At 36.7% G+C, this 24391-nt stretch overlaps 3 protein-coding genes across 5 annotated transcripts; 1 reads left to right on the top strand and 2 right to left on the bottom strand.

Moving 5' to 3' along the window:
- Positions 1-212: 212 nt before the first annotated feature.
- Positions 213-17648, bottom strand: Bark (C-type lectin domain-containing protein bark beetle). The gene is made up of 24 exons (XM_076318926.1): positions 16143-17648; positions 12297-12466; positions 12030-12223; positions 11761-11935; positions 11514-11683; positions 11196-11434; positions 10869-11118; positions 10397-10782; positions 9490-10142; positions 8961-9414; positions 8482-8872; positions 7980-8407; positions 7646-7891; positions 6640-7580; positions 6103-6569; positions 5579-5775; positions 4956-5354; positions 4600-4877; positions 4260-4513; positions 3976-4187; positions 3769-3893; positions 2871-3688; positions 2544-2791; positions 213-2463 (listed from the first exon to the last, which is right to left on the bottom strand). Exons 1-24 carry the CDS (start codon positions 16461-16463, stop codon positions 1669-1671), a joined length of 8811 nt encoding a protein of 2936 aa, XP_076175041.1. The 5' UTR covers positions 16464-17648; the 3' UTR covers positions 213-1668.
- A 1059-nt stretch (positions 17649-18707) lies between these two features.
- LOC143149862 (protein-L-isoaspartate(D-aspartate) O-methyltransferase) lies at positions 18708-20722 on the top strand. The gene is made up of 5 exons (XM_076317607.1): positions 18708-19310; positions 19419-19558; positions 19668-19893; positions 19992-20077; positions 20153-20722. The coding sequence occupies exons 1-5, from the start codon at positions 19250-19252 to the stop codon at positions 20324-20326; spliced, it is 687 nt and encodes a 228-aa protein (XP_076173722.1). The 5' UTR covers positions 18708-19249; the 3' UTR covers positions 20327-20722.
- A 240-nt stretch (positions 20723-20962) lies between these two features.
- Ent1 (Equilibrative nucleoside transporter 1) lies at positions 20963-24108 on the bottom strand. 3 transcript variants are annotated; one of them, XM_076318410.1, is made up of 11 exons: positions 23735-24106; positions 23366-23518; positions 23202-23283; positions 22949-23127; positions 22762-22844; positions 22631-22681; positions 22324-22556; positions 21912-22149; positions 21765-21850; positions 21469-21668; positions 20964-21382 (listed from the first exon to the last, which is right to left on the bottom strand). In XM_076318410.1, the coding sequence occupies exons 2-11, from the start codon at positions 23509-23511 to the stop codon at positions 21271-21273; spliced, it is 1410 nt and encodes a 469-aa protein (XP_076174525.1). In that variant the 5' UTR covers positions 23512-23518; positions 23735-24106; the 3' UTR covers positions 20964-21270. The 3 variants fall into 3 exon arrangements, with proteins under 3 accessions (XP_076174523.1, XP_076174525.1, XP_076174524.1); XM_076318409.1 differs by having other exon boundaries at positions 20965-21382; positions 22762-22856; positions 23735-24104; XM_076318408.1 differs by having other exon boundaries at positions 20963-21382; positions 21469-21850; positions 22762-22856; positions 23735-24108.
- Positions 24109-24391: the final 283 nt, after the last annotated feature.

Below are 24391 nucleotides of genomic sequence, written 5' to 3'. Positions count from 1 at the left end.
TCTTCCATAATTTATTCGTCAACCCCTTCATTATATCGTGTAATATATTGTATGCACACTTCAAAGTGTTTATTTAATTATAACATATAGGAAATAAATAATCCCGTTTCTTTTTATTTCATTTTCCCCCATTGAATGAAAGAATTATACTAACGGAACGCGATTAAAGAAACGTATTATCGGAAAATAATTATAAAAACATTTATTGCTAATTGATGCAATTCGTTTATTAGTTATGTCGTGAAGACTGTACAAATTAAATTAGATATATTTTTAAATCGAACAAATATATTATGCCTTGAAAATAAGTACGTCGAAGTATTTGAAAAGTATTTTCAAATTGTTCGACGCTTGTTCATAGTTTTCAAATATTTTTTCGTTTGTAAAAACGTATAAATATATAGAAATATTTGCGGTCGTTTTCACGAGTTGTACAATCCTTCTTTGGAGGAATAAATTCGCACAGAACGCACTTGTCCGTTGAGCTATCATTCTCTGATAAATCATTATTCTCCAATAACAGTATAAAAAATATGAATGAAATGTCTTACGTTGGTTCATTAAAAAATACCGCTTGGTATCTGTATATCTATACATATATAAATACACAAGTATTGCATACCTAAACAGACATTGTCGCTTGTACAATTTACTTACATGTACGGACGGATAGACTATTACAATAGAATATATATATATAAAATTCGTATTAAAAGCGCTTGGTGAGATCACCTACTTTAAGGAAAACTACATCTATTTAATAATTTGTACATCGAATCAAACTTAATTGATAGATATAGTATTCCTTAATGAACAATTCCACTGTGTAAACGGAACCATGATTACACTAGTAAGACTAAAATATAATTTATTCTCCGATGAGTTATCTATCACAACGTCAATATGTGAGTATATCTCACTCTGCGAGTATAAAACGCATACTCTTCAACAGTTTGGCAGTGTAGTACCATACATTTCTGGTAATTTCCAGGATTTGAACAAAATCTGATGCCTTATTGATCAATATCAATAAGATCATCGTACATTTTCTCATGATTTCGTGATTGAACATATTACAAAACAAATTATGTAAATGATGTTAAGTGTCCATTCATGAATATGTAAGCGATTGTTCAAACTATTCTAACTGCAAATCACTGTTCGTATCGTTGTATCATATTATATAATACGTTTTTCTGTACAGAATGTACTATAAGAAATAGGTTTGTCTATTCTACCCGATATATTATTAGTGAATGTACTATGCTACATAATTAGGTACAACTTGCAATTGTGCTCAAGTACAATTCATTCAATTCGAAGGTCATTTATAAAGAGAATCTCGCATTGGAGTTCAGCGCCGATCGAATATTGAGATCCTGTTTTTTTTTAAAACAATATTAAGTCACGTTAGGGAGAACGTAAATCATCAAACATTTCTGTAAAAATCTGACAACGTTTCATTGCACTCGTTGTTCTCCTAAGGTTCCACTGTCTTATGTGTTAAATTCGGTGGGTTTACTTAAAATCGTTTAGAAGTCTCTTCTCCCTGTTTATGATGTAGCAAGTTACACGATCAGAGTTGCAGTCTGTCGATGAGTTTCCTTTTACATGTAAAAAAAAAAACTTCACAATACCAAGAATTCGGGTAACTTCCTACCGAGTAGTTTACATTGCCGTTTCTAAAGGTTGGCTTTTGCTTCTCGCTCCAGCCGAGAGTTGTGTCAATTCCGTGGGTTCGTTTGCAAGAAACACGTCGAGATTGGTCTCCAGTAGCGCCTCGCTTTTTGAACGCAGAGGTTTCTCTTCCCCGTTATCGAGATTCGTTTCTAGAAGTGCCTCGCTTCTAGGTCTACCGTCGTCGAAATGATGATAGGGATGAGGTGGTATCGGGGGATTAAAATCTGGAGCGTATTCCGGCACCGGTTCGGATGCTTGACTCGGTGTCAGTGTAGCATTGTCATAGCTCCGCCTCACATCGTAATCCATTGGACTGTAGGATGCTGATGTCTCGATATCGCGTTTCAATTCGCTGATCGAATCGGTTAAAGCAAGACTCGAGTGCAGCGGAAGAGTGGACGTATTATTAAGATACGAACTCTCGTGAGTGGCATCCACTGCAGGAGTCTCATCGGTAGTCGTTTCGGTATTAGATTCTATGGGCCAGTCGTTGGTTGTTCTTGAAGCAAACGTGGAGTGATTTCGAAAACCTTCGTTGCGATAAGTTAAGTCGAATACCGGATTGTCGCCACTTTGAGTGACTGCATACTTTTGGGCAGTGCTCTTGAAGTCACTGGTGCTCGGCGAGTACCGTGGATTATGAGCTTCGTACACGTCATAGCTTTGATTGTCTTCCATTGACGAATTTAACTGCGACTTGTCCATTGAATCTATGCTCCCGCCGTTCAGCATTCTTCTGTAGTCTAGGGATTTGGAATTCAGCGTGTCCGTAGAATGTTTCGTCTGGAATAAAAATTGATATAAGCAAATAAAAGGGACAGACAATGGAAGTACAAAACTAACTAAAATAAGAGAATCTTTACCGTAATAGGTTTACGCCGATAAGCAAGTTCGGTGAATCCAGAAGTAGAGCCAACCGATCGCAAAGAATGTAAGGATTGTCTAATTGAATTTCGCCTTTCCAGTCTTTCGAGGTTTCGCCTCTTTGATTTAGATACCCAAAGTGCTATAGCAGCCGTTAACAATGCGAGTGCTATTCCAGCAGACCCTAACACAGCCACAGCGACAATGTCTTTTCTCCAAGATAGCGGATCGATGTTCACTCTAGGATCTGTAACGATAAAGTATCTATCTAATTGTAGTCCTTTGTTAAATTTTTCTACGTTAATTACAGAAATCAGGAATCGTACCAATTTCGCAAATAAAGGGACTACGTTGAGCACAGTGATCGATCTCTATCGATTGATACGTGAAAGTTGTACATTGATCTACGCGATCCAATTGTTGCACCCAGGCACGATCCGAATAATCATAACGTTCCTGTTGTTTTCGTAGAAACTGCCAAAGTTCCAAGTAATCTCCCATAATAAATGGCATCGATGCATTTACCGACCTGCAGAAATCTCGAGCGCTATAAAAATCCATTGGTGCACCAATGTATATATAGCAAGTGTCGCCCACGAGATCCCACGCTGGTGGACACTTTCCATTCAGAACGGATGTGTTACTCATATGAAAAGGTTGATAATCGACTTGTAACAATTCGGGCGAATCTCCTCTATCTCTTATTCTACCTGCGACAGCTAACGTTTCATTGTATCCCCACCAATTGTGCCTTGCGTCCACATGTGACGTCCACATTTCTAGTTGTTGTGATCTGTTCGTTGTGAGCATTTCGTAATCATTATCTGGATTGAAGAAGACATTGTCAACATATTGCTGACCAGGGGTTCCCGCGACTATAGTACTACGTCCATCACGATTCACTGCATAATTTTTATAAAAGCCATTGTGAGATGTGCTTTGGTAGATGGGCAGACGAACACCTACGAATCCTGAAATTTCTAAAAGATGCGCACCGAGATTGCCATGTAAATAATTGAGGGTCATGTTGCTAACTACTTGTTTCAAAACAATGTTATTGTCGTAAGGAGCATTGTTCTTTGTAAAATAGTTTCTGAATATAGTAACTTCTTGATACGGACTGCTTTGACAACCCTCCACGTATCTAAAACAGAAGATTCATAATTTAATTTTCAAGTTCATTTAAAAGTAGCAAAATAAAATACAATGAATTATTGTACACACAATGCAGGTTTGTTGAAGTTTTCTGTAAAGAGATTATTGTGAATCCATCCTGTCAAAGAAGTGGCTGAACCTCTAGAGTCAGCGCGAATGAAAAGTCCACCTTGATTTTGTTGAACTAAATTGTTCTGAAATATTCAAAACATAATTATAAAACTCTTGTACATAATTAAGAAACATTTTCTAATTCTTAAATATGATGTTACTTACTCTGAAGTACAAAGATTGGGTATTTTGAATATCTAACCATAGAGCAGATTTGCAGGTTGAAAAATTACCATAAAGCTTTTCACAATTGTTTGTGAATTGATTACGTTCGAGGGTCATTATTGCGTTTACTTCGCCAGCACTAGCATATTTTATCGCTCCCTCGCGACAATTAGATATCACGGAATAAGAAACATTGTGTTGTACATTACGATCTGAAGAGCAAAACAGATGTATCAACATTTACTAATCTATTTGAATTACGATTCTTCGATAATACAACTTACTGAATCCAATGGCAGATATCGGAAGGGTAACTACTTCTGCAATGAACCCGTGCACATTGCTTGCACCATTAGCAAACAATCTTATACTGAGGCTAGGACCTTGAGTTTTGAATAGTTTCTTCTCGTCAAGACTATTGGCTTCCAGATGACCTATACTCTTGGCAGTGATGTTATAAATATCTCCATCGTATAAAGTTATACTATCGACGCGGCCAAGCTTTCCAGTAGAATTGAAAAGATTAAATTGCAAGAGTCTAAAAAATAAAAAATCCGTTTTAATTATTTTCTTATTGATTTCGCAAAAAGAAAAAACGATTTTCTTGTTGATGAAAATACAAACCTAAATCCAAAGGGTTTGGCTCTATAAGCACTGCGGAAGATTTTAACACAATTAACAGGATGATTGTCATACTTGTAGTAAACAATCACCCGTTCCTCCAGTGTGATTTCTTTAGTGGTATCGCATATATCGATCATACTGAACAGATGATATGGAATATTCAAATCTTTAATGGGAGTAAATGAACTTTCATCGGCTTCGCGTCCTTCTCCCGTTATCGAGAGTATATTCACACCATTTCCAAGCACATTATCGATAGAATTGAACAGCAATTCAACCTGTCGAAGTAACGAGCAAATTGATAAATGATACAATTTTTATAGTTTTATCGAGGAATGTTGTAACTTAATACTAACTGTATGAGTTGGTGATATCACATTGATACCATGATAAGCGCTGTGAGTTATGATAACCTGCATTATCGCCGGAGATTTCATGATCGTTTGCAGAGCAGCCGATTTCTCGAAATGCAGAATTCCAGCACCGGTGATGTTGATATGTTTCAAAACTGATTCGACGCGTCTCAGTGTCTCGTGAGTAACGACATCGTGAATGCGGTGTTCGTACAAATGATGTTCAAATTCACCATTAGCGATACGTATTCCACCCCAGTAATCATGTGCATCATCCAAATTTCGTTTCCCGCAGTTGATGAAGACAAATTGTCCGTCCCATGGACATTCGTGACGATGCCCGAAGAGTTGACCGTTCAACCTAATCTGGCAGTCCTCTAATTTTCCTTCTTTACCAGTACACTGGAACAGATTATTACGTATTATATTCTATACCATGTCCCTCGGTGAAAATTGTAATATACATTTGAGTATCCAACATACGATATATAATATAGCAACGTTGCTAGAGAAAATCGCCGAATCTCAGTTTCAAAGAGTGAGGGAAGAGAGTGTGGTAACGTAGCTTCCTCCACTTCTTAAAACCGAGTTTAAATGACTTTCTGACTACGCTGTTCGTGACATACCTGGAGTGGTTCAGGCCAAGACCAGACGCGTATTAGAGAACCGGGGTGTAGTTCGTATCTACGGTCGTACGATACGTAAACATTAAGTGAGTCGTGACCCAATTGACGGCAGGCCACTTGCGCATTCCTTTCGGTAAATCTGGTATCGCAAAGGGGTATCCACTGCAAAGTTGTCTTATTGAAAAATTCCAAGAATCCTGGAACGATATATTAAAGTGAGTAAAAAAACATATATGCTACATTAATGCGTGTTTGTATAAACAAGGTGATTTTGGAAATTGAAACAGGTTGTAGCTCTTTTCTAAGCGAAGATAGAACAAAATTTATAAATAGCAAAATGAATTCCGTAATAGGTACTATTTTTGGATGATATAATTCTCTTTCTGATGCGATAAGCACTTGTTTTTTAAATGTTTTCATTTTACATGAATCGATTTTTCTCGTCATTCTGCATATTAAGGCACAACCATCAAAAGCCTAATACTTTACAAGTAGATATTTAGATTAGAACTATTTCGACTAACCTTCGTTATACAAAGAGGAACACCGGCCGTCTTTGCAAAGACGAATCGTTTCCTCCGACATAGAGACGATATTTCCAGAGAGTCTAGTAGTTTTTGCATTTGTTAACTCATTCGCATCGTTACGTTCCATTGGTTTCATGATAATCTCGTGACCGGGTGAGCCTACTGCTTTCAACGTGCCGAGAACTAAGATCCCTACGTTGGGAGCGAACTCCATGACAACGTCTGGATAAATATGTAATGTAGCTTCCGGCATAACGGTGATATCTGATCGTACGACGTAAGGTTTATCCCTAGCCTGTATTGATAAATTTTCTATGATACGTCCGCCCAAGTTGTCCAGGTCTACCTCTTTTGCAATCTGCCAAGATGCGGAAACAGATGAGTCCAAAGTGTCGTTGGTTAAGAAAGGTCGATAATTGGCAACTGCGTGATCGTTCCAATCGTCGAAGTCGAAGATCCTTCGTCTGAAAATAGACGACTGTGTAAAACAACCGAAATATGCATATTTATTGCAAATTAGTACGGAACATTTACCTTATTTCGATATCATCAGAAGTACCCCACCAATTTTCAGTCACATCGACTTCGTTGTTAATCTTGGCCGTTTTGATACCGGCCAACAATTCGTAGTCTAAAGAATTATCACCGAACAGATTCCTGTTTATTTGCACCTTTTGAATACCGTGGAACCCAACTACGTAACTTGGACTATCGTCCGTGCGACGCGGACCCATACGAGCCAGATCATAACTATTTTGTTTGATTTCATTGTAGAAGAAACGAGCGTCAACGTTCCCCAAAATTTCAGACTGACTATCCGCTGTGAACTCTACCATGTAAACACCCGTGTTGCTCGAGACACGGTTATTATCAATACGCATCTTCTTTTCCATACCGCGAACGGATATCAAGCCGGTCTTACAGCGGTTCCCTTCGAATCGATTGTAAGAAATGTTCAGGGTGGCGTAATGTCCATCTACTATGAAACCAAATTGCTCGTTGTTCCGCCAAGTGTTGTTACCAAAATACAAAGTGTGCGTGAAATTCTCATTATATTGCCACACTTCCGGTAACAACACCTCGAAACCACCTCTTCGATTCCTTTCAATGGTACTATCTTGCATTATCCAGTGGAACAAATTATTCGAGTGTCTCGCATCGCGACTGAACTGGTATATACCTTTACCATTATCCGTGATTAAACTGTCGTTAATATGGATTGCGATTTCGGATATGTTCGTCTGAAAGATGTTCCAATGCGGCGAGTGTATGTAAATTGCTTCTTCCTGATTGTGAGACACTTCGCAACCGATCAATTGCATAGTCTCGTTGGCTTTTCGAAGGAAATGATCACCGATCTCGTCCAAGTATCTATTGTAAAACGATGCCAATATACCTTTCCTGTTGTTCTTGATCTTGGACTTTGTAATCAACAAAGTTGGAATGGGTCCTCTGACAATTTTATTTCGTACATCCTGGAAAAGTAGTTTAGAAATAAATTTTTCAATGTGTTCCAAGTGATTTATGTTTTTGTGCATACCTGTATCGGGGCCTGAAGAGCTGTAATAACCATAACAGCACCACCGAGTGCTTTTATGCCGCTATTGTACTCCAGGATTACGGCAAACGAGCTGGACGTTACAGGAAATACAGCCAAGTCGCGTCTTACATGCCAAACATCTCGACTGGGATCAGCGTATTGCGAGTCGTGCAGAATAATCTGTTCTGTACTACGATTCTCGATGGGATTGAGAAGCTGAATACCGATTACGTATCCGGGTCTGCACTGTAAAATTCGTAAAATTCGCTCGATTCATTGTTTTTACAGAAAAAGCAGCCGTTTTGAAGTAGTATCAATATTTGTATGCACTTACTCTGATGTTGATACGTTGTTGAATCGGATCGCCGTTCACTTTAACTGTTATTATATACTTGGTTTCTTCATTGGCGAGTTCAATGGATTGCGCGTAGTAAGGTATGACTATTGGATTGTACGAAGACTCAATTGTATCTGGTACTCGCAAAAACCAGCCCGCAAATTCTCTTTGCTGAATCGCGGAAAGTGCAGGATTGTGCCTTATCCCGGCGACTTTGTTGTTCTCGATTCTGGAATTGATGATTTCCATGCCTAACTGCTTGAAACTGATACCGCTGCCTCCGTTCTGCGAGAAGTCACTGTTTCTAACAGTGTTCACTGCATCGGCAGAATATATGTCCGAGTAGAGAACACCTAAACCGTCTTGCAGATTATCGATGACTCTAACACTGTCCAATGAGTGTCGCACAAAATCGATTTGCAGAGCTGTAAAAATTTTACACGGCTTTTACAATGTTCTATCTACGTATGCATTTTAATAGTTTTATCTAAAAAATTACCTGGCTTAAACGAGTTAGTGGTGTAATCGAGCAATCCGGCTTTTTCGATGGTCACATACTGAAGGTCGCTCCTCTGTGCCAATGGACCTAATCGAAGACCTGCCCACGCAGCCTCTGAACATCTAACACCCACATCATTGTCGTGAGTACAAGAATTCTCGAAGTTCTGCTCCGTTTCTGCTCGACACTTCGATATATCGTTATCATTCTCGGTGCATCTAACATTACTGAGCACAATGTCTTCGTTGATACCCGCATTTGGAATTTGAGAGCGTTCCATGAGCCAATTATCGGGGTCTAGAGTGAGACCTAACTGGTGACAAACGAGGGCCGCATCGCGGATTGTCCAGCCATAATTACAAACAGTGCCCCATTTTTCGCCAACTTTTACCTATCGAATACACGGAAGAATTTTAGACCAGAAATTTTTATTGTATTTTTGAATACAACAAGAAAACATTAGTATTTTCAATTAATACCTGTAATCTTCCCTCAAGGTTCGTTTTTCCACCAAGAAGCCGTACAGGGGATTCTATTTCGTTCATTTGACCGAGTCCTTCGTTCATGAGTGTTTCGTTGTTACTGTCCATAACAATTTCCTCTTTCAGGGTGAACAGAATGTCGCTCGGACGTTTTCCACGAGCGTCGAGTCTGCCGGCAACCATCATTCCTACAGCCAGTGGAAAACGTAACGTGACCCCAGGATGAAGAAGCAATACACCACTTGGTCGTACGTTGATATCGCGCTCCACGATATACTCTCCAGCCTTCAATAACTCGAAGCCATCAACTTCACCTCCGACTAAATTTGTACCGGGTGTAACGAATTGCGGCACGAACGTCGGATTTGAAATGATCGTGTTGGCCCCTGGATTACTGCTATGCAACAGATACGGTAGGTACTCGATTTTAGCCAGACTGTACCTGTCCTTTCTGAAACGTAACGGTACATTAATAACCTGTCCCAGTAGGCAATACTCTCAAGGAACACAGAATTAAGCGACACACCTGTGAAATAGTCGTTCGAAGATTTTATTCTCTTCCGCGAATCCGAGCCAATTGTAAGTGCAATTAATGACTTTACTCTGATCTTCCAAATGAGAACCAATCTCGTATCGTGACTCGGGATTGTTCAAAATGTTTCGGAAGACTTCCACATTGCTCGATGAAATGACAACAACGGCTGCCACTCTGGAACGTGGTATCAATCTGGATCTCATTGTGTTCCCATCGTCGAACAACTCACGGGCACGATTGTCGCGCAAGAAGTTCCTCGTAAACAATAACTTTTGTACGTCGCTGTACGGCGAGAGACCAATGCTTACTACAAAGGCGCCGCGATTCCCATAAAACTCGCTGTGTCGGACAGTAATATCAACAGGAAGTATGCTAAATTCTTCGTAGAGAGGGTTTTTTATCAATATACAACCACTCGATTGTTCTCTAAAGTTATTATACTCGATGATTGCCTCCATGTTAAGGGCGGGGCTCAGTTTAATCCCGAACTTCGCGTTCTGCACGAAAGAATTGTGCCCAATTTGGAGCCTTAACAACCCTTCATTCTGCCTCCAACTGGACTCCACTTGTAGCGCCGTCTCGGCACTGCTATTGAACCAATTACCCGTTACATTCACGTAGGAACTGCCGGTCGCATTGCCAACCTGCAATCAGTGGGAATGTTACACTCTGTTCAAAATACACTGCCCGAATTAGAGGATCAAGTTCCTATATCGTTCAGACAAATGAACCGCGCGTTTCAGGAACAAAATAAATATTATGCGTATAATACAGTAATATTCTTCCTAATTGTTCAACATAAACGGTGTATTGAAGTTTCTTCGGGATAAACCTTAGAAGTAGATTCATTAATTACCTAAACGGTAATACGTTGGAGGAACAACAATAATGTACTCACGAGAATACCAATATCCTTGTTTCGGAATATTTGCGAATACTCGACTACGGTGGTCTGATCGAAGTACACGTATTCGGTGGTCGAACTGTCGTTTAGCCACACCGCAAATCCGTAACCTTGATTGGAGGAAATGCTCGTTCGAGACACGTTACGATTCCCACCAGTATGGGTGATATTAATGCCGTCTCCAGTGTTGAAAGATATACGGCTACCGGTAATATTTATGTCCGCAGCACCGTCCAACACATGTACACCAGCCACGTGTTTGTTACTAGACACAGAAGTTTCTTGCACGTGTAGAGCCGATCGTAATTTCTCCACCGCGATTCCTCTACCATTATTACCCGCTATGATACTACCAGTTACGTTAAGATCGTATGTTTTCTCTGGAACATGACAATACGATCAATTTTCTATTTAAAAAAAAAAAGAAAAAAAAAGAAATATATCACCAGACTTCTTGGAGACTTACTGTAGCCCGAAGACAATCGCACGAAGACAATTATGTTCGTACGCGGTTCGGCGATGAATTTCACGTATAAATTCTGTCGTGTTGTGGTAACGCTCTGAGGCAACGTGCCATTTTTAACTCTCACCCTGGCTAATAATTTCTCCGCCACGCTGATACCGTCGTACACTTCTATGACCGCGCTGTTGTTTCTGTCGGTCTTCATTTGCAAAAAATTTATCGTCAACACATGGCCCGGTCTCGTAAAGATGTGCTGAAACGCATACATTCGGACATGATAATCGTGATTCGATTCAACGGAGCGAAATTATTGTTTACAAGGATAGTTACTTGAGGACAGCGTTTCATGTTGGGCGCGTATTTGCTCTGTTCCATGGATATAATAACGGGGAAGGTTTGACCAGCAGTGGTCGGAAATGTACACAAATCGAAGACTTCTGTGCGATCTAATTTATCATCTGGACGTTCGTCGAAGTGAACGTACTTGATTCCATCCGCTCCGTTATCCAATATGGAACAATCGTTTACGTGCGCCATTCCGGAGGAACTGTTTACGTAAATTCCGTATCCTATAAATTAATAATCGTACAGTATGAAAACAAAATATACGTCTATAATCTTAGCTCGATCTAACGTCGCTCGTATTACCTCTATTGTTCTGAACGGTACAATTGTTAATTATGACAGGTGCGTTCGGTGTGGTGACATTAATGCCCGTGAAGGCTGCATGAAGGACCGAAATCGATTCCATTTGCGGTGGAACGCCTTCCACATCGATCGCGGCCGTAACATTATATTCCCGACCTGTTCCTGCGTGCCTTTTAAGAAGAGACAATATTACCGAAAGCTGGCCACCGAACGTTAAGAAATTGGATTGCTGTTGAGACATGCTTACTCTATTACTACGTTTCGTAGTATCGACTTCGATTTTCGTACATAGAGAGTATTTTCTTGGATCAATGGCCGATCGTACAAGGCCTCTTCGAAACGAATACCCCTCCAATGTTTAATAGCCTTCGTTGCTCCATCGTGGCGAGGTAAACATGCAATACCGAGATCGGGATGATAGTCTGAAATCATATATGGTCATTGTTTATTTATAGGATATTCTGAATCGTTTCAGAACGTAAACTGTGTACGAGACGAAAATGAATAAAACTTTACCGCAAACCCCACCACCGAGTTGTCTATCGGACCACCTCTCGCAGCTAATCAAAGAGGATTCGGTGCCCCTACAGCCTGGTTGCTCGTACAAAAGACGTGGCTTCGCTGGCCATTGTCGGTCCATCCACGACCACCATTGTCCACCTTGAAAACCAAGTTGTCTGCATGCTGTCTCTAAATCAGCTCGAGTCCAACTGTGAACAATGATATCAACGAATTAGAAGAATGATATAAAATTAAAGACCGATAAAATAGGTGAATACCTACTTTCGTGAATTCGTGCAAACGGCTCGCCATTCGTTCCGATGGAAAAGTTCTAATCGACCTTCGAACGGTGTTGGCCCATCCACCAATCGTATCGAAAGTGGCGATTCAACAGGGTGGATCTGATTGTTGGCTTCTGCTGCCGTTAATAGGATCGGTGCTTGTGGATCTCCCTGAAAACAGATATTGTCCATAGTAATTGGTCTAGGTTAAGTCTTCGAAATACTATTAATTTGTCAGATACTTGATACTCGGTACTCGATACTTGGTATTCGGTACTCGATATTCCATACTGAGAATTCAATATTCTGTACTCAGAACTCGATCGGTACTTAGCTTCAGTATTTAGTGCTCGAAACTCGATATTCGGTATTCGATATACATCAGTTTACATTTAGTACTTGACACTGACCATTCAAGCGCTCTACATTCGGTACTCGGTACTCGGTACTCAATACTCGGTATTTCGGTATTCATCATTCAGTATTCAACACTCGACACTCGGTGTACGATACTTCGGTATTCGCTATCGAGTACCGGTATTCATTAGCACTCTCAGTTGGAAAAACTGCTAAAATTCAAAGGAAGTCTATCGAAGAGAACTAATTCGTGTACGTGTAGAAGGTGGAGGAAGGTCTTGTCTCGTCTCGAGGGTAAGAGGATTAGCGAGATCGGAGGTTAACAGTTCAGGCCAAGAACCGGCGTTTGATCCGTGACCTGAGACGCACCGCGTGGCGGAGGCGGTGCACATAGAGCTGATTCACTCGTTCGTGCCTTTTACACTGTGCACGCTCTTCGCATCCCGTTCTTAATCAAGCTATTAGCCGCCTCCTTGCCGTGGCTTTCGCCGGCTTTGCTGTCGCGGAAACGCTCCGATTAGAAATCCCCTATTTAAGTAGATTACTTCCACTAGTTTTCCCTTAACCTCGCTAAAACCTCTTCCACCAGTCCACCTTGCTCGATTCCACAGCTACTTAACGAATCACGCAAACGTTGAACAGTCGAACGTTTACCAGATGTCCTCGTAGCGTACGTGCAGACATGTCGTTGATCACTCCGTAATACCATAATCTCTTTAGGGTGCCTTAACAGTAACTACCGCGATCTCTCTATTATCAATATCGGGGAGCACGTAGATTTAGGTATATCCGATCATTTTTCGATCATTGAAATTAAATAATTAATTATTGACCCTGTCGGGGGAGAAAACATTAACCGTATTGCCCCAAATGTGGTTTAAACTCTTGGAAGCAACATATACATTAGAAGTAAATTACTTCGAAATTATTGTACCACGAGTAAATCGACTCCAAAAAAATGTTAACTTTAACAAACTTGTTAAATGGACCTTTAGGAATATTTTGTATGTAAATTAGTTTTGTTGTTTTTTGTTTCTATCATCTGTTTTGGAACAAAATTAAATGCCAGCGATATGCGTGGTACATAGAAAAACGGTTCAACTGTGACGCGAGCTATCGGAATAATATACTAAACATTATTTTCTCTTGTATCGGGGGTAATACAGGGTGATCGCAAATACCCCGTGTTACCCTACCTTACCGTACAAAATGACAGAAAATGGCAATTTTGCATCGGTTGAAGCGTACGCGTTGGTGGTATTGGGATATTAATAACACACATTCTGTGCATCGGCGCGTGTACGTATACATCATGTCAGACGGTACAATCGTACGCTGCCGGTACGTGATGCGAATAAAGTAACAATCAGCTCAGCTCGCGTGTTTCTGGAATTTCCGGTCATTCAATGTCCTTTACAGACACGGGATCCCGAAACCCTTTGTATACCTGACTTTGCAGCCATCGTTTAACGCTTTTTCACGTTCGACTTTCTTTTTCCTTGAAACGCGGGGAAAAAATCTGCAGCTTCGTGTTACGAATTCGCAATTTCTTCGTCGTAAGTTTCCTTTCGGTCGTGCTTCCGAGGAACGAATAACCCCACGGTTTAACTCTTCGAGACACGGTGAGCCAAGAAATATCCCATCCTTTTAATACCCTGATATATATTTTTCAGAGTTATTTTAATAAAAAATTAAAATAACAAGTTGCACGGTCAGACTGTTTATATTCCATCTCGTGATTAAATATCCAATTAATTTATTCGTTAGTTTCGGTTACTTTGTATCATTTCGCACGTTCAGTTAACTGTACCGGGTTAAGATTTGTAAATCATTTCTTTGCCGGGCGCCGAGTCTCCTCCTTGAATTAAAAACCATGGCCGATTTTAAACGCGACACTAAGTAGCGCGTAACGAGAGACGAAACGAGTTGAGAGTATTCGAGAGTCGGTAGTGATTACGATTGTACCGGAAAGACAGTTTTAAAGGTAATATAATGTTACCGCGAGAACCCACTTTGCCCGGATGATGTTTCATGCACCGGGACAATGCACTTCGTAGAAAGCGAGAATCGATGTATACTGGGCGCGCGTGAAAAACACAAATTTTGGTAACCGTATACACCCCGAACGAGCACGGTTTATTTAATACGAACGTTAAGAGTGAAAACCGTGAAAGTTATTTTCGGCAATTCCTTTACGATCTAAAGCCTCGATGAATTTCTATCGAATGTGCCGAGAAATTCCCGAACCGTGTATTATGATTAATTTTATATTTCTTAAACAAGATTCAGGTTCGTACGATCGATATTCATACTCTGATATACGAAAATCAATTGCACATGGAAGGACACAAGTATGTTCTTTTGTTCGATTTATTCACTTACATATTTTCCAGATGTTAAGTGATTAGGATCCAAATTCGTTTTCTCAAAAGTCTAAGCGTTTGTATTAAATAAATTAAGCTTGTTCGGATTGTGCGTGCTACGTAAAATTCTAATGACGATACTTCGTGGTAATATTTTTATTAAATTTCTAATTCACGTTAAGGCGACGATATACTTGTTTTTCGCGCAACGGATCTGCGCGCTATTAAATACACCTAATCGCGACAGTCTCTTCAATTCGAATTCGTGTTCGTATCGGAGTTCCGACGTACCTCTTTTTTATCGCTTATCGATAAAACCATAGTGATATTGATTTCTGGAGACGATACGTTCAGACGTAAACCATTAAATACCGAAAGGTTTACGTTCGTGAAGAAAATCATTGTGCAACATCGTATCAATTAGGGTAATGAGTTCCCGTAAAAACGGTACTCTTCCGCAGTGCGGCGATATTTCCCTGAAATCAGAATCGTAATATTTTCTGGGAACTTAAATTATTACCGTCAAGTCACTTCTGGCATGTCCGTAGTAACACGTGCGCAATCGTACGACTAGATGAGTCATATTCATTCAACGTTAGTATACACATACATGTAAATACACTCGTGTTTCCCTGGGCACGATAGTTATCCTAATTAAGCTACACGCACACGCGGAAATATGTATTTGGAAGTAAAATCTGTACTCGTATTGCGTTCGCTATATTTATCGCCCTTTTATTTCTACAAATTGTTATTTTTATATACTAGTTAATCCGTAATTTTCACTTACGAATACATTCGTTTAAGTTTCCACAGCTTCTTGTTAACAAATTTTACCAACACTTTCGCTAAATTGCTTAAAATAGTAGCGCGTACTCTGTCGGTAATTCAGGTACAAAAATTGAGAAATCGAAAATCGACGGTACTTGTCCCACTGCTGAACTTATTTTATTCTTGCTCTGTATTTGGTACTCGGTACTTGATAGTTAATTTAGTTAAACTTCTATTTATGTTAAACTTCGAATGACAATTTAATCCTCTACCAAAATGTGTTCTACATTGGCGTATATTTCGTAAACTCATGAAGGATAAATGCAGTTTTATGTTTGGTTTTACGAGCTATTTACCTTTGCAGTTATAATACCACGAACAGTGATTCCGATCATAGGACCAAACCGGATCTCTACTCCTGGTTCTATCACCAGTTCGCACTCGCGGTCCACGAACAGATCCTCCCGCACCAGATAAGGGCTTTTTGATCTTTCCAATAACCGTTGTCCCCTGACGATATGACCGCCGGGTAGCTCTGTGGGTCCACCATTGACATTGTTGTTGCTTCCATTAACGAAAGTCGGCTCGGTGTAATAAATGGACGATTGGTCAAACCCTACGTCCGACTGTCCACGAACAACGGTCAAAACAATCAAAAATAGACATACAACATGCATTTTGCTGCGCGCACTAAAACTTTCGAAATCTCAATATAACCGACACCGAACAAACAAATCACTTAGACGCAGAATCCTGGGCAAATCATTGATCGCTATTTGTCGAACAAACAATGGTTTTCGATTTTTCGATTCATTCGACGTCTCGCTTAGAAGCTTCGTACACTTCGATGACACTTGTTGCAACATTTAGATAGATCGACATGTGCCGGTTTCTAAACAGATAATAATATTTGTTTACAGATAAAATGTACACATCGACGAACGATTTTAAGCTCACAGGTGGATACACGCACACGCGATCGTTCCCATTTTATGAATCTTTTTTTCTTTATCGCGATACTCGGATGCGTCACACGATGATTCGATCCGTGTCTATACTTTCACTACACGTATCATTACGTTAACACGTTAACGATTACTATCGATACGTCACTCTAGATTCTTAACAGAATAACCAGATTCCAGTCAAATGTAAATTCTAGAACGTAGTCATAAAAATTGACATATTATTAAAATCGTCCACGTTGTAACGCGCAACATTTTTCAGTTATTCAAGGATCTCCGATTACGATGATACGATCGTGTATCTTAACCTGACAAAACCTTCCGATCACTTCATTCAAATAACCATAAGAGATCCATAAATCACGATCAAGATCGGCATTTCGCGCAACAACATCAGACTCACTACGCAAACGCGGAGGTGAACCGTATTTTAAATTCGAGCGTTAACCTTTCCTCTCAGCGTACTCTTTCACGCGCGAGAGATCGCAGCTCGACTGTAGCGAGTCGACCGCGTTGCTGCCGTTACTCTCCCGTCACGAAACCCTCTGCCAACAACGACCGGGAAGACGCCGATCATTTTTACGAGTCCGTCCACGCCAGAAGGAAATCTCTTTCACCGTGAGACCGTTGCTATATCGTTGATATATCACAATTTACAGCAGGCTTTCGCATTCCTCAAACAATCCGGTGGAGAACGTTCACGTTGGATAGCGAAAGTTCATCGGTCATCGACGATATCCAATGGTCACAGCGATCTATAGGGAACCAGTAACGGACAAAACAAACGTAGATCGCAGGATGTGGCTTTGTCGCAGCACGATGGCCACCTGGCGTCACGTTGGGCGCGGTTTGACTGGTTCGACTCGTATTCCTGTCGTCTTTTCCGTGAACGCGCCCTGTCTTGTGTCGTCCCGCAGACCTACTACCATAGCCAGCAGAAAGTCTGGTATTGTTACTACTACCACCTACTAACGCTGAAAGGTAAAACACGTCACGTGACACAGTACGCCATACGTCATGCAGGTTGTGAAACAGGTGAGTCCGTCCTGAGAAACCTGTCTCCGTCACTAACGCTTGCTAATGCTTGTTCAGTTTAGGATAGTGTCGTGAATGACGGGCCCACCTTATCATTTTTAAGGAATTTTGAACGACGCATACTCATTAATTTATGAACGTTTAAAATACAATGGGAAACAAAATTTAGTATGCACGAATAGAAGTATTCTATAAATTTAAAACAATGGTACAGAATGTTTGTATGTAATATTTTTATTTAAGTAAACACCTAAATGAAGTAACACATACATTGTATATAAATGATATTGATATTTGTTATACTAATATTAATGTTATTCGTAGACATTTTTATTTTACAACTAGTTGATAAATTGTTATAGTACTTCATGTATAACATATTATTACAATATTTAAAATTTTAATCGTATATGTATTATAACGTAAAAATATTTTTACGTTAATAATAACAAATTTTATTCTCGAAATATATGTAAAACGAATTAAAATTAATTGGCTTTTTGTTATGTGTAAAAAATATTAAAATCAATTCTTTTAAACAAATAATTCAAAATGTATAATAGCCAGAGATCTATTCCAAATGTGTAAATGTAAACCTCAAATTTTTTGAAAGTATAGACTAAATATAGAATAATATTTAATAGAAGAATGTATCTCTTAACTCGAAAGATATCCCGTTTATGTTGTTTATAAAAGTAGGTTTTCTACCGTTGCTAAGTTTATCGACTCGAGTGGTTGAGTTGCATATAGTTTCCAAAGTCCTCTGTCTTAAACGTAGAGTGCGCTACAAAACTATTACTTTTTCACGAGGTCGATATTTCAGTTCGCGTACCTCTAATCTCCACTAGGTACTAGGTCTATCTTGTATCTTGTCTATGACAAGAGTAATCTCGACGCAAATAATTAAAAAATGCTGATAATAATATAACAGTTCGCATAGAAAGAGTAGTTTAATCAACAAGCTATTGAATTCAAATTCATTATATATATATATATATATGTTCTCTATTGCAATCTTTTCATTTTATTTGCAGTTACAGTTAAAATAAAGTGCACATATTGTCGTTCACAAATTAGTGTACTGCACTTTATTAAACGCAACTGCTACGTTACTTCTAAGTGAACTTCAGGAAGTTTATTTTCTATCAAATTTTATATTTATATAATGCTTTTTTCGGATCCTATGACAAATTGAATCGAATTATAACTTTAATTCATCTGTTACAAAAGAATACTGAAGTATTCATAAAATTACGTATACAACTTTTTTCTTTTCATTGTCTTTTTAGAAAGTTTTTCATTAAATTGACAATTTCGTTAAGTATTGCTAGTAGTCCTGAACATTTGCAACAGATTGTCGGGTGTTTTGTGTCATAAAATACGGCCTCAAAATTCAGCCCCAATACTTAACGTGTTTTATTTTTATAGTAATAAGTTTATTATTTTCGGTATTTGCATATGAAATGGCATGGTCTGGGAGATTTCACGCAAAAAACAACAGTGAACTTATACAACATCTTAAAAGTAAGTAATGTAAATATAATCACATTATTTCTTATTCTTTTCACTCGTTTTAAATTAGTTTATAGGAAAAAAACAAATTTGTAGGCATTTATATTTTCATTTTTTTAGGATCAAGAATAATTAAATCTGATAGAGTATATGAAGCAATGTCTTCTGTAGATAGAGGAAATTATTCTCATCCTACTTATGCGTATGTAGATTCTCCCCAAGGAATTGGTTATGGTGCTACTATAAGTGCACCTCACATGGTACATTTCTTAATAATTAAGATATAAATAATATGTTTTGAGAATATATTTACATTTTTTATAATTATAACAAATTATTAGTACAGCATTATCAATTTAAATATTGTAGCATGCATATGCTTTGGAACTACTTGAAGAAAAATTGCATAATGGGGCAAGAGTATTGGATGTTGGGTCTGGTTCTGGATATCTAACAGCGTGTATGGCAATGATGCTAGGATCAAATGGTTTGGCTGTAGGTATCGAACATATTCCTGAATTGAAAGCATTTGCAGAAGAAAACATTCAACGGGATCATCCAGAATTACTTAAAAGTGGTCGTATTGAACTAGTTGGTAATTATCTTTTAAATAGCATATAAATATATGGATACTTTTTCTAAATAGGTTGAAAATTTGTTTCCTTTTTCATAAAAAAATATGTGATATTTTAGTTGGAGATGGAAGGTTAGGATACCCTGAAAAAGCACCATATGATGCTATTCATGTAGGAGCAGCAGCTAAAGAAATGCCCCAGGCTGTAAGGAAACTTTTTAATAATTTAGTTTTATAGATCGTAAAGTTCACTTTAATCATTACAATACTGTTTATATAGTTGATTGATCAACTAGCTCCTGGAGGACGTCTAGTATTACCCATGGGTCCACAAAATTCAGATCAAACATTAGTTCAAGTTGATAAAACAATGGATGGGAAAATAAAAAAGAAGTCTCTTACTAGCGTTGTTTTTGTTCCATTAACTAGTAAAAACAAGCAATATCCTTCATGAGATACATGCGAGCTCCAGTAAGTGAGCATTTTTCTGTGAATTTAATTAAAAGCAAGTATCAAATAAAAAAAGACATCATTGTATTTGTATTCGAGCTATTTTCTAATATCTATGCAATTAACAAATCATTGTGGAAAAGGAAAAACATTTTTTGATTACTTTGAATTTTAGTCATGGTATGCATTAGTATATTTTACGTTGTGCATAAATAATACATGTGTCTCTAGTCACACAATCAGTAAAAACTTAAAAATAACGTACATGTATATGAATGAGTTGAAAAATTTCTAACAAAACTTTGAAATAAGGTACATAATTATAATCTGAATTCAATACAATAATAATTATTTGTTTTGTATTAAAACATATTATTTAATGTAGAAATAAATTAACCAGCTTATAACAAGAATAAATTGCTTTTGTTTATTATACTTTACAACTCTTGAAGATTTATATATATTACCTTTAACGTTATATACTATATATACTATATAAAATTTCCTTAATTATTTTTTATAAAGCTTGAAATATTTATTATAATTTACTATACTCCGAATCCTTAAAAATAAATACATTCTTAAAATTTATGACTAGAATGATTTCTCTGTATAATTAGTTCATTTGTTATATGTTACGATACATTTAAAATCTAGTATATATAATTTGACATAAAATACTTTTTATTCTATGCTCAAAACATTTTAAATAATCATGGAATGATTAAGTTTAATTAGGAAAATATTGAAGGAAATATTTAAAAAATATTATAACGTAATATGTCAAATATTACATTTATAAAGTTTGTCATTAAATATAAAACAACATTATTTTTCGGTTTACCAAAGTTGAACTGTGTTTTGTGGTCCTATTTGACTTCAATATAAAGTAGGCAGTGAGATTAATGTTTTTATTATTTGTGTTTCTATTTCTTTTAATAAAGAAGGTTAAATTATTTTTACCATAAGTACACTAAGTGCAGCACCTGATGTTAATCCCATTCCAAGGAAAGCTCCCATCATAGCAGATGCCATCTCTTTTTCTTGAGAATCTACAACTCTGTTTAAAAATGTTAAAAATATAAACAAAAATATTTAATAATACAACATAATAATAGTACATTTATTTAACACTATAATACTTACGTAGGAGTTAAAATAAATGTTAAATTGCATAGATAGCCATTGCTAATGGCAAATGCAATAGTTATTAAAATATAACAAAAATCATTATGAATGTAAACAGGAAGATGATGTCTGGGTTGTATGTTACAAAATATAAGAGCTGGTACAAAGATAACTCTCATTAAACTTAATAATATTACTTGCCATGGATTATTTTTTGGCTGAAAGAATATTAAACTACTTATATATTGTCTTTGTAGTAAAAAATACATAAATGTATGAATACTTTGAAGACAAAAAATGTTCTTTATACACACCCATTGGAAAATGCCTGATAATATTCTTCCAGCATAATCACCCATACTAAAAATAAGATAGGTCACCACAGGTATAAAGTACACATCTGCAAAATATATTAAATGTTGTAATTTCATAAGTAGCATAGAATTTAAATGTAAACTTACCACTCCATGCAGAACCCTTCCCTTTATATTGACTTTCTATTAACACAGTAACTGCTGGGTACACAGAAAAGGATACAAAAAATACTAAAAAAACACTAAGACCATAGTGCCAAATCCTCTTAATGATACGTGTGTAAGATACTGAAGTACCTTGTGGAAATGTTACTTCTCCAGTTACTGAAAACTTTGTTTCTATGTTTTCAGGTAATTTTTCCAACATGTGATACTTAAAAAACGTCTAAATAAGAAATGTAAACATAATTTATAACTTAAAGAGTCTTACTTCTATATTTCATATATGACAGATTGTAAATTAAGCATCTGTATCATTATCATAAGCTACTTAGATTATAAAACAGCTGTGTCAGAAGTTCATTATTCTATATTTGCTAGAATAGATTGAATCACTTACTGCTTTTTCCAAAATCATATAAGCAATCAAAGATAAAAGCAAAGTAATGTCTCCTATAATAAAGTACAGTAGGCCTGAGAGTGTAGGACTAGCTCCAATCCAAAGAGAAAAAATTTCTGTGATAGCAGTAAAAATGCCTCCAAGAGCTTGGCCACTGGACATTGCAGTTATATATTTTGGTGAAAAACGACCAACAATACCCATCAAACTTCCTCCAAAAATTGCACTTACAGCTACAAAAAAGAGTCTAGTTACTGCACAGTTATTACAGTATTTAATGATATTTCAAATACTGTGTATTAGGTACCATTTACAATTACTACTGTGGTCAGAGTAATTACTAAAAATGTTGTTTGCCCTAAAAATATTAATTGATACTTTAATTTAATGAAACAGTATAAAATTTTAGATGAAATGCTTATATTTTGTATAACTTACATGTATCTGTATTTATTTTAACAAACACTGTTGTTAAAATGAACAGCAACAGTATTTTGCACTGAGATCCCACCATTCTTATTCTTAAAGGAACTCTATTATTTTAAATATTTTTTTAAGTAATTTAAAAAAACATTTATTTTACATCTTTTTTATAAAATATTTAGAAGTATGTGCTTTTACTTACCGTTTACTTATAAATGCATTTAGAATTAAAAAAAAGGTGTTTGGTATTGAACTTGCTATGCTTAAATATGATGTGAAGCTAGTTTGAAGATCATTTCTCTTTTCTAGATTATTTACATGAGTATAAATTAAATAATTTGTAGAATTTTCATCTTTGTCTCTGAATTTGTACATCCAATACTATACAATAAATTAAATAAATATGCAAATATATTATTGTTAATATTGAATAGTAAAATAAATTTGTTACTTACATCATCAGCAGTAATGAAAAAACTCCATGGTATTAATGTATTGATTCCAAGCAAGTAAAAGACTATATATGCAAGATTATACCTTAACAAAAAAGCAATGTAAATAGATCAAAATTCTTAAAAACCTTATTTATTATAAGATATTAGGAATACAAAGTTATTACTTATCACATGGTTCATATTGTTTTAAAAATGGTTTTTCATCTGGGACAGAAATATTTGGATTATCAACTTCAGTTTCAAAATCTTCTTCAAATTCGCTGTCTGATTCACCCCCTAACAAGGGTCGTCTATTAATAGAATATGACATGATGAAGCTAAACATAAAAGGTTTCATTTTTAAATAATAATTACAAAAATTAGAATATAAATTATGTTTAATTTAATAATGTACATTGACCATAATAGAACCTTTCTCTGAAGCTGTCAAAAGTTTTTATATAAAGATTCATATAATTTTTACTTTTATAAGCTTTTAATTAATTATAAAATATATATTATAATTAGAGGTTTATTACATTATATGTACTTACTAAATTGCATAAAAATGTTTAAGAAATTGTCAGTTAACAATTCATTTGCACTCAAAACACAGTAATTATTTACATTTTGACGAATAAACAAACATCGATGCTTTGTTTAAATATTATCACAAATATAACACGTATAAGTGTTTTTAGAAAAACCATATTAAGCGAACTGCGACTTTGAAACGATTGACAGTATCTTCAATCTTGCATTGTATTATAGTTTTAAAAGATTCGACTTATCAGTCATTACATTGACCACCTGTGACTAAGCTAGTCACACCAATACTTTAACAGTAGTATTAACTAATCGGAATGGACTCCTTTCTCCATTCCCTCTTTACATATACAGATACAAAAACAGCTGGTGTAGTACACAATCGAGTATGACTCGTTCAAGTTCGTATGACGCGTTAATACGTAATATAATGCGATGCATGTGCAAAGATAATACGCATAAAAGAAGCAAAATTCTAATTTTTAATATTATTTATATTAGCGAAAAAAGTGATTTCACATTTTATATGTTTATAATATATAAAACTATAATTTGATCAATCAAATGTAACTCGTATTTAAATTTGATAGCATATATATGAAACTATGTACATATATATTTCCATACAAACATTATATATATAACAAACACACATACACATCATA

The sequence above is a fragment of the Ptiloglossa arizonensis genome, chromosome 8 (genome assembly GCF_051014685.1).
Source record: "Ptiloglossa arizonensis isolate GNS036 chromosome 8, iyPtiAriz1_principal, whole genome shotgun sequence".
Classification (NCBI taxonomy): Eukaryota; Metazoa; Arthropoda; class Insecta; order Hymenoptera; family Colletidae; genus Ptiloglossa; species Ptiloglossa arizonensis.
This window is presented reverse-complemented; position numbering and strand designations above follow the sequence as displayed.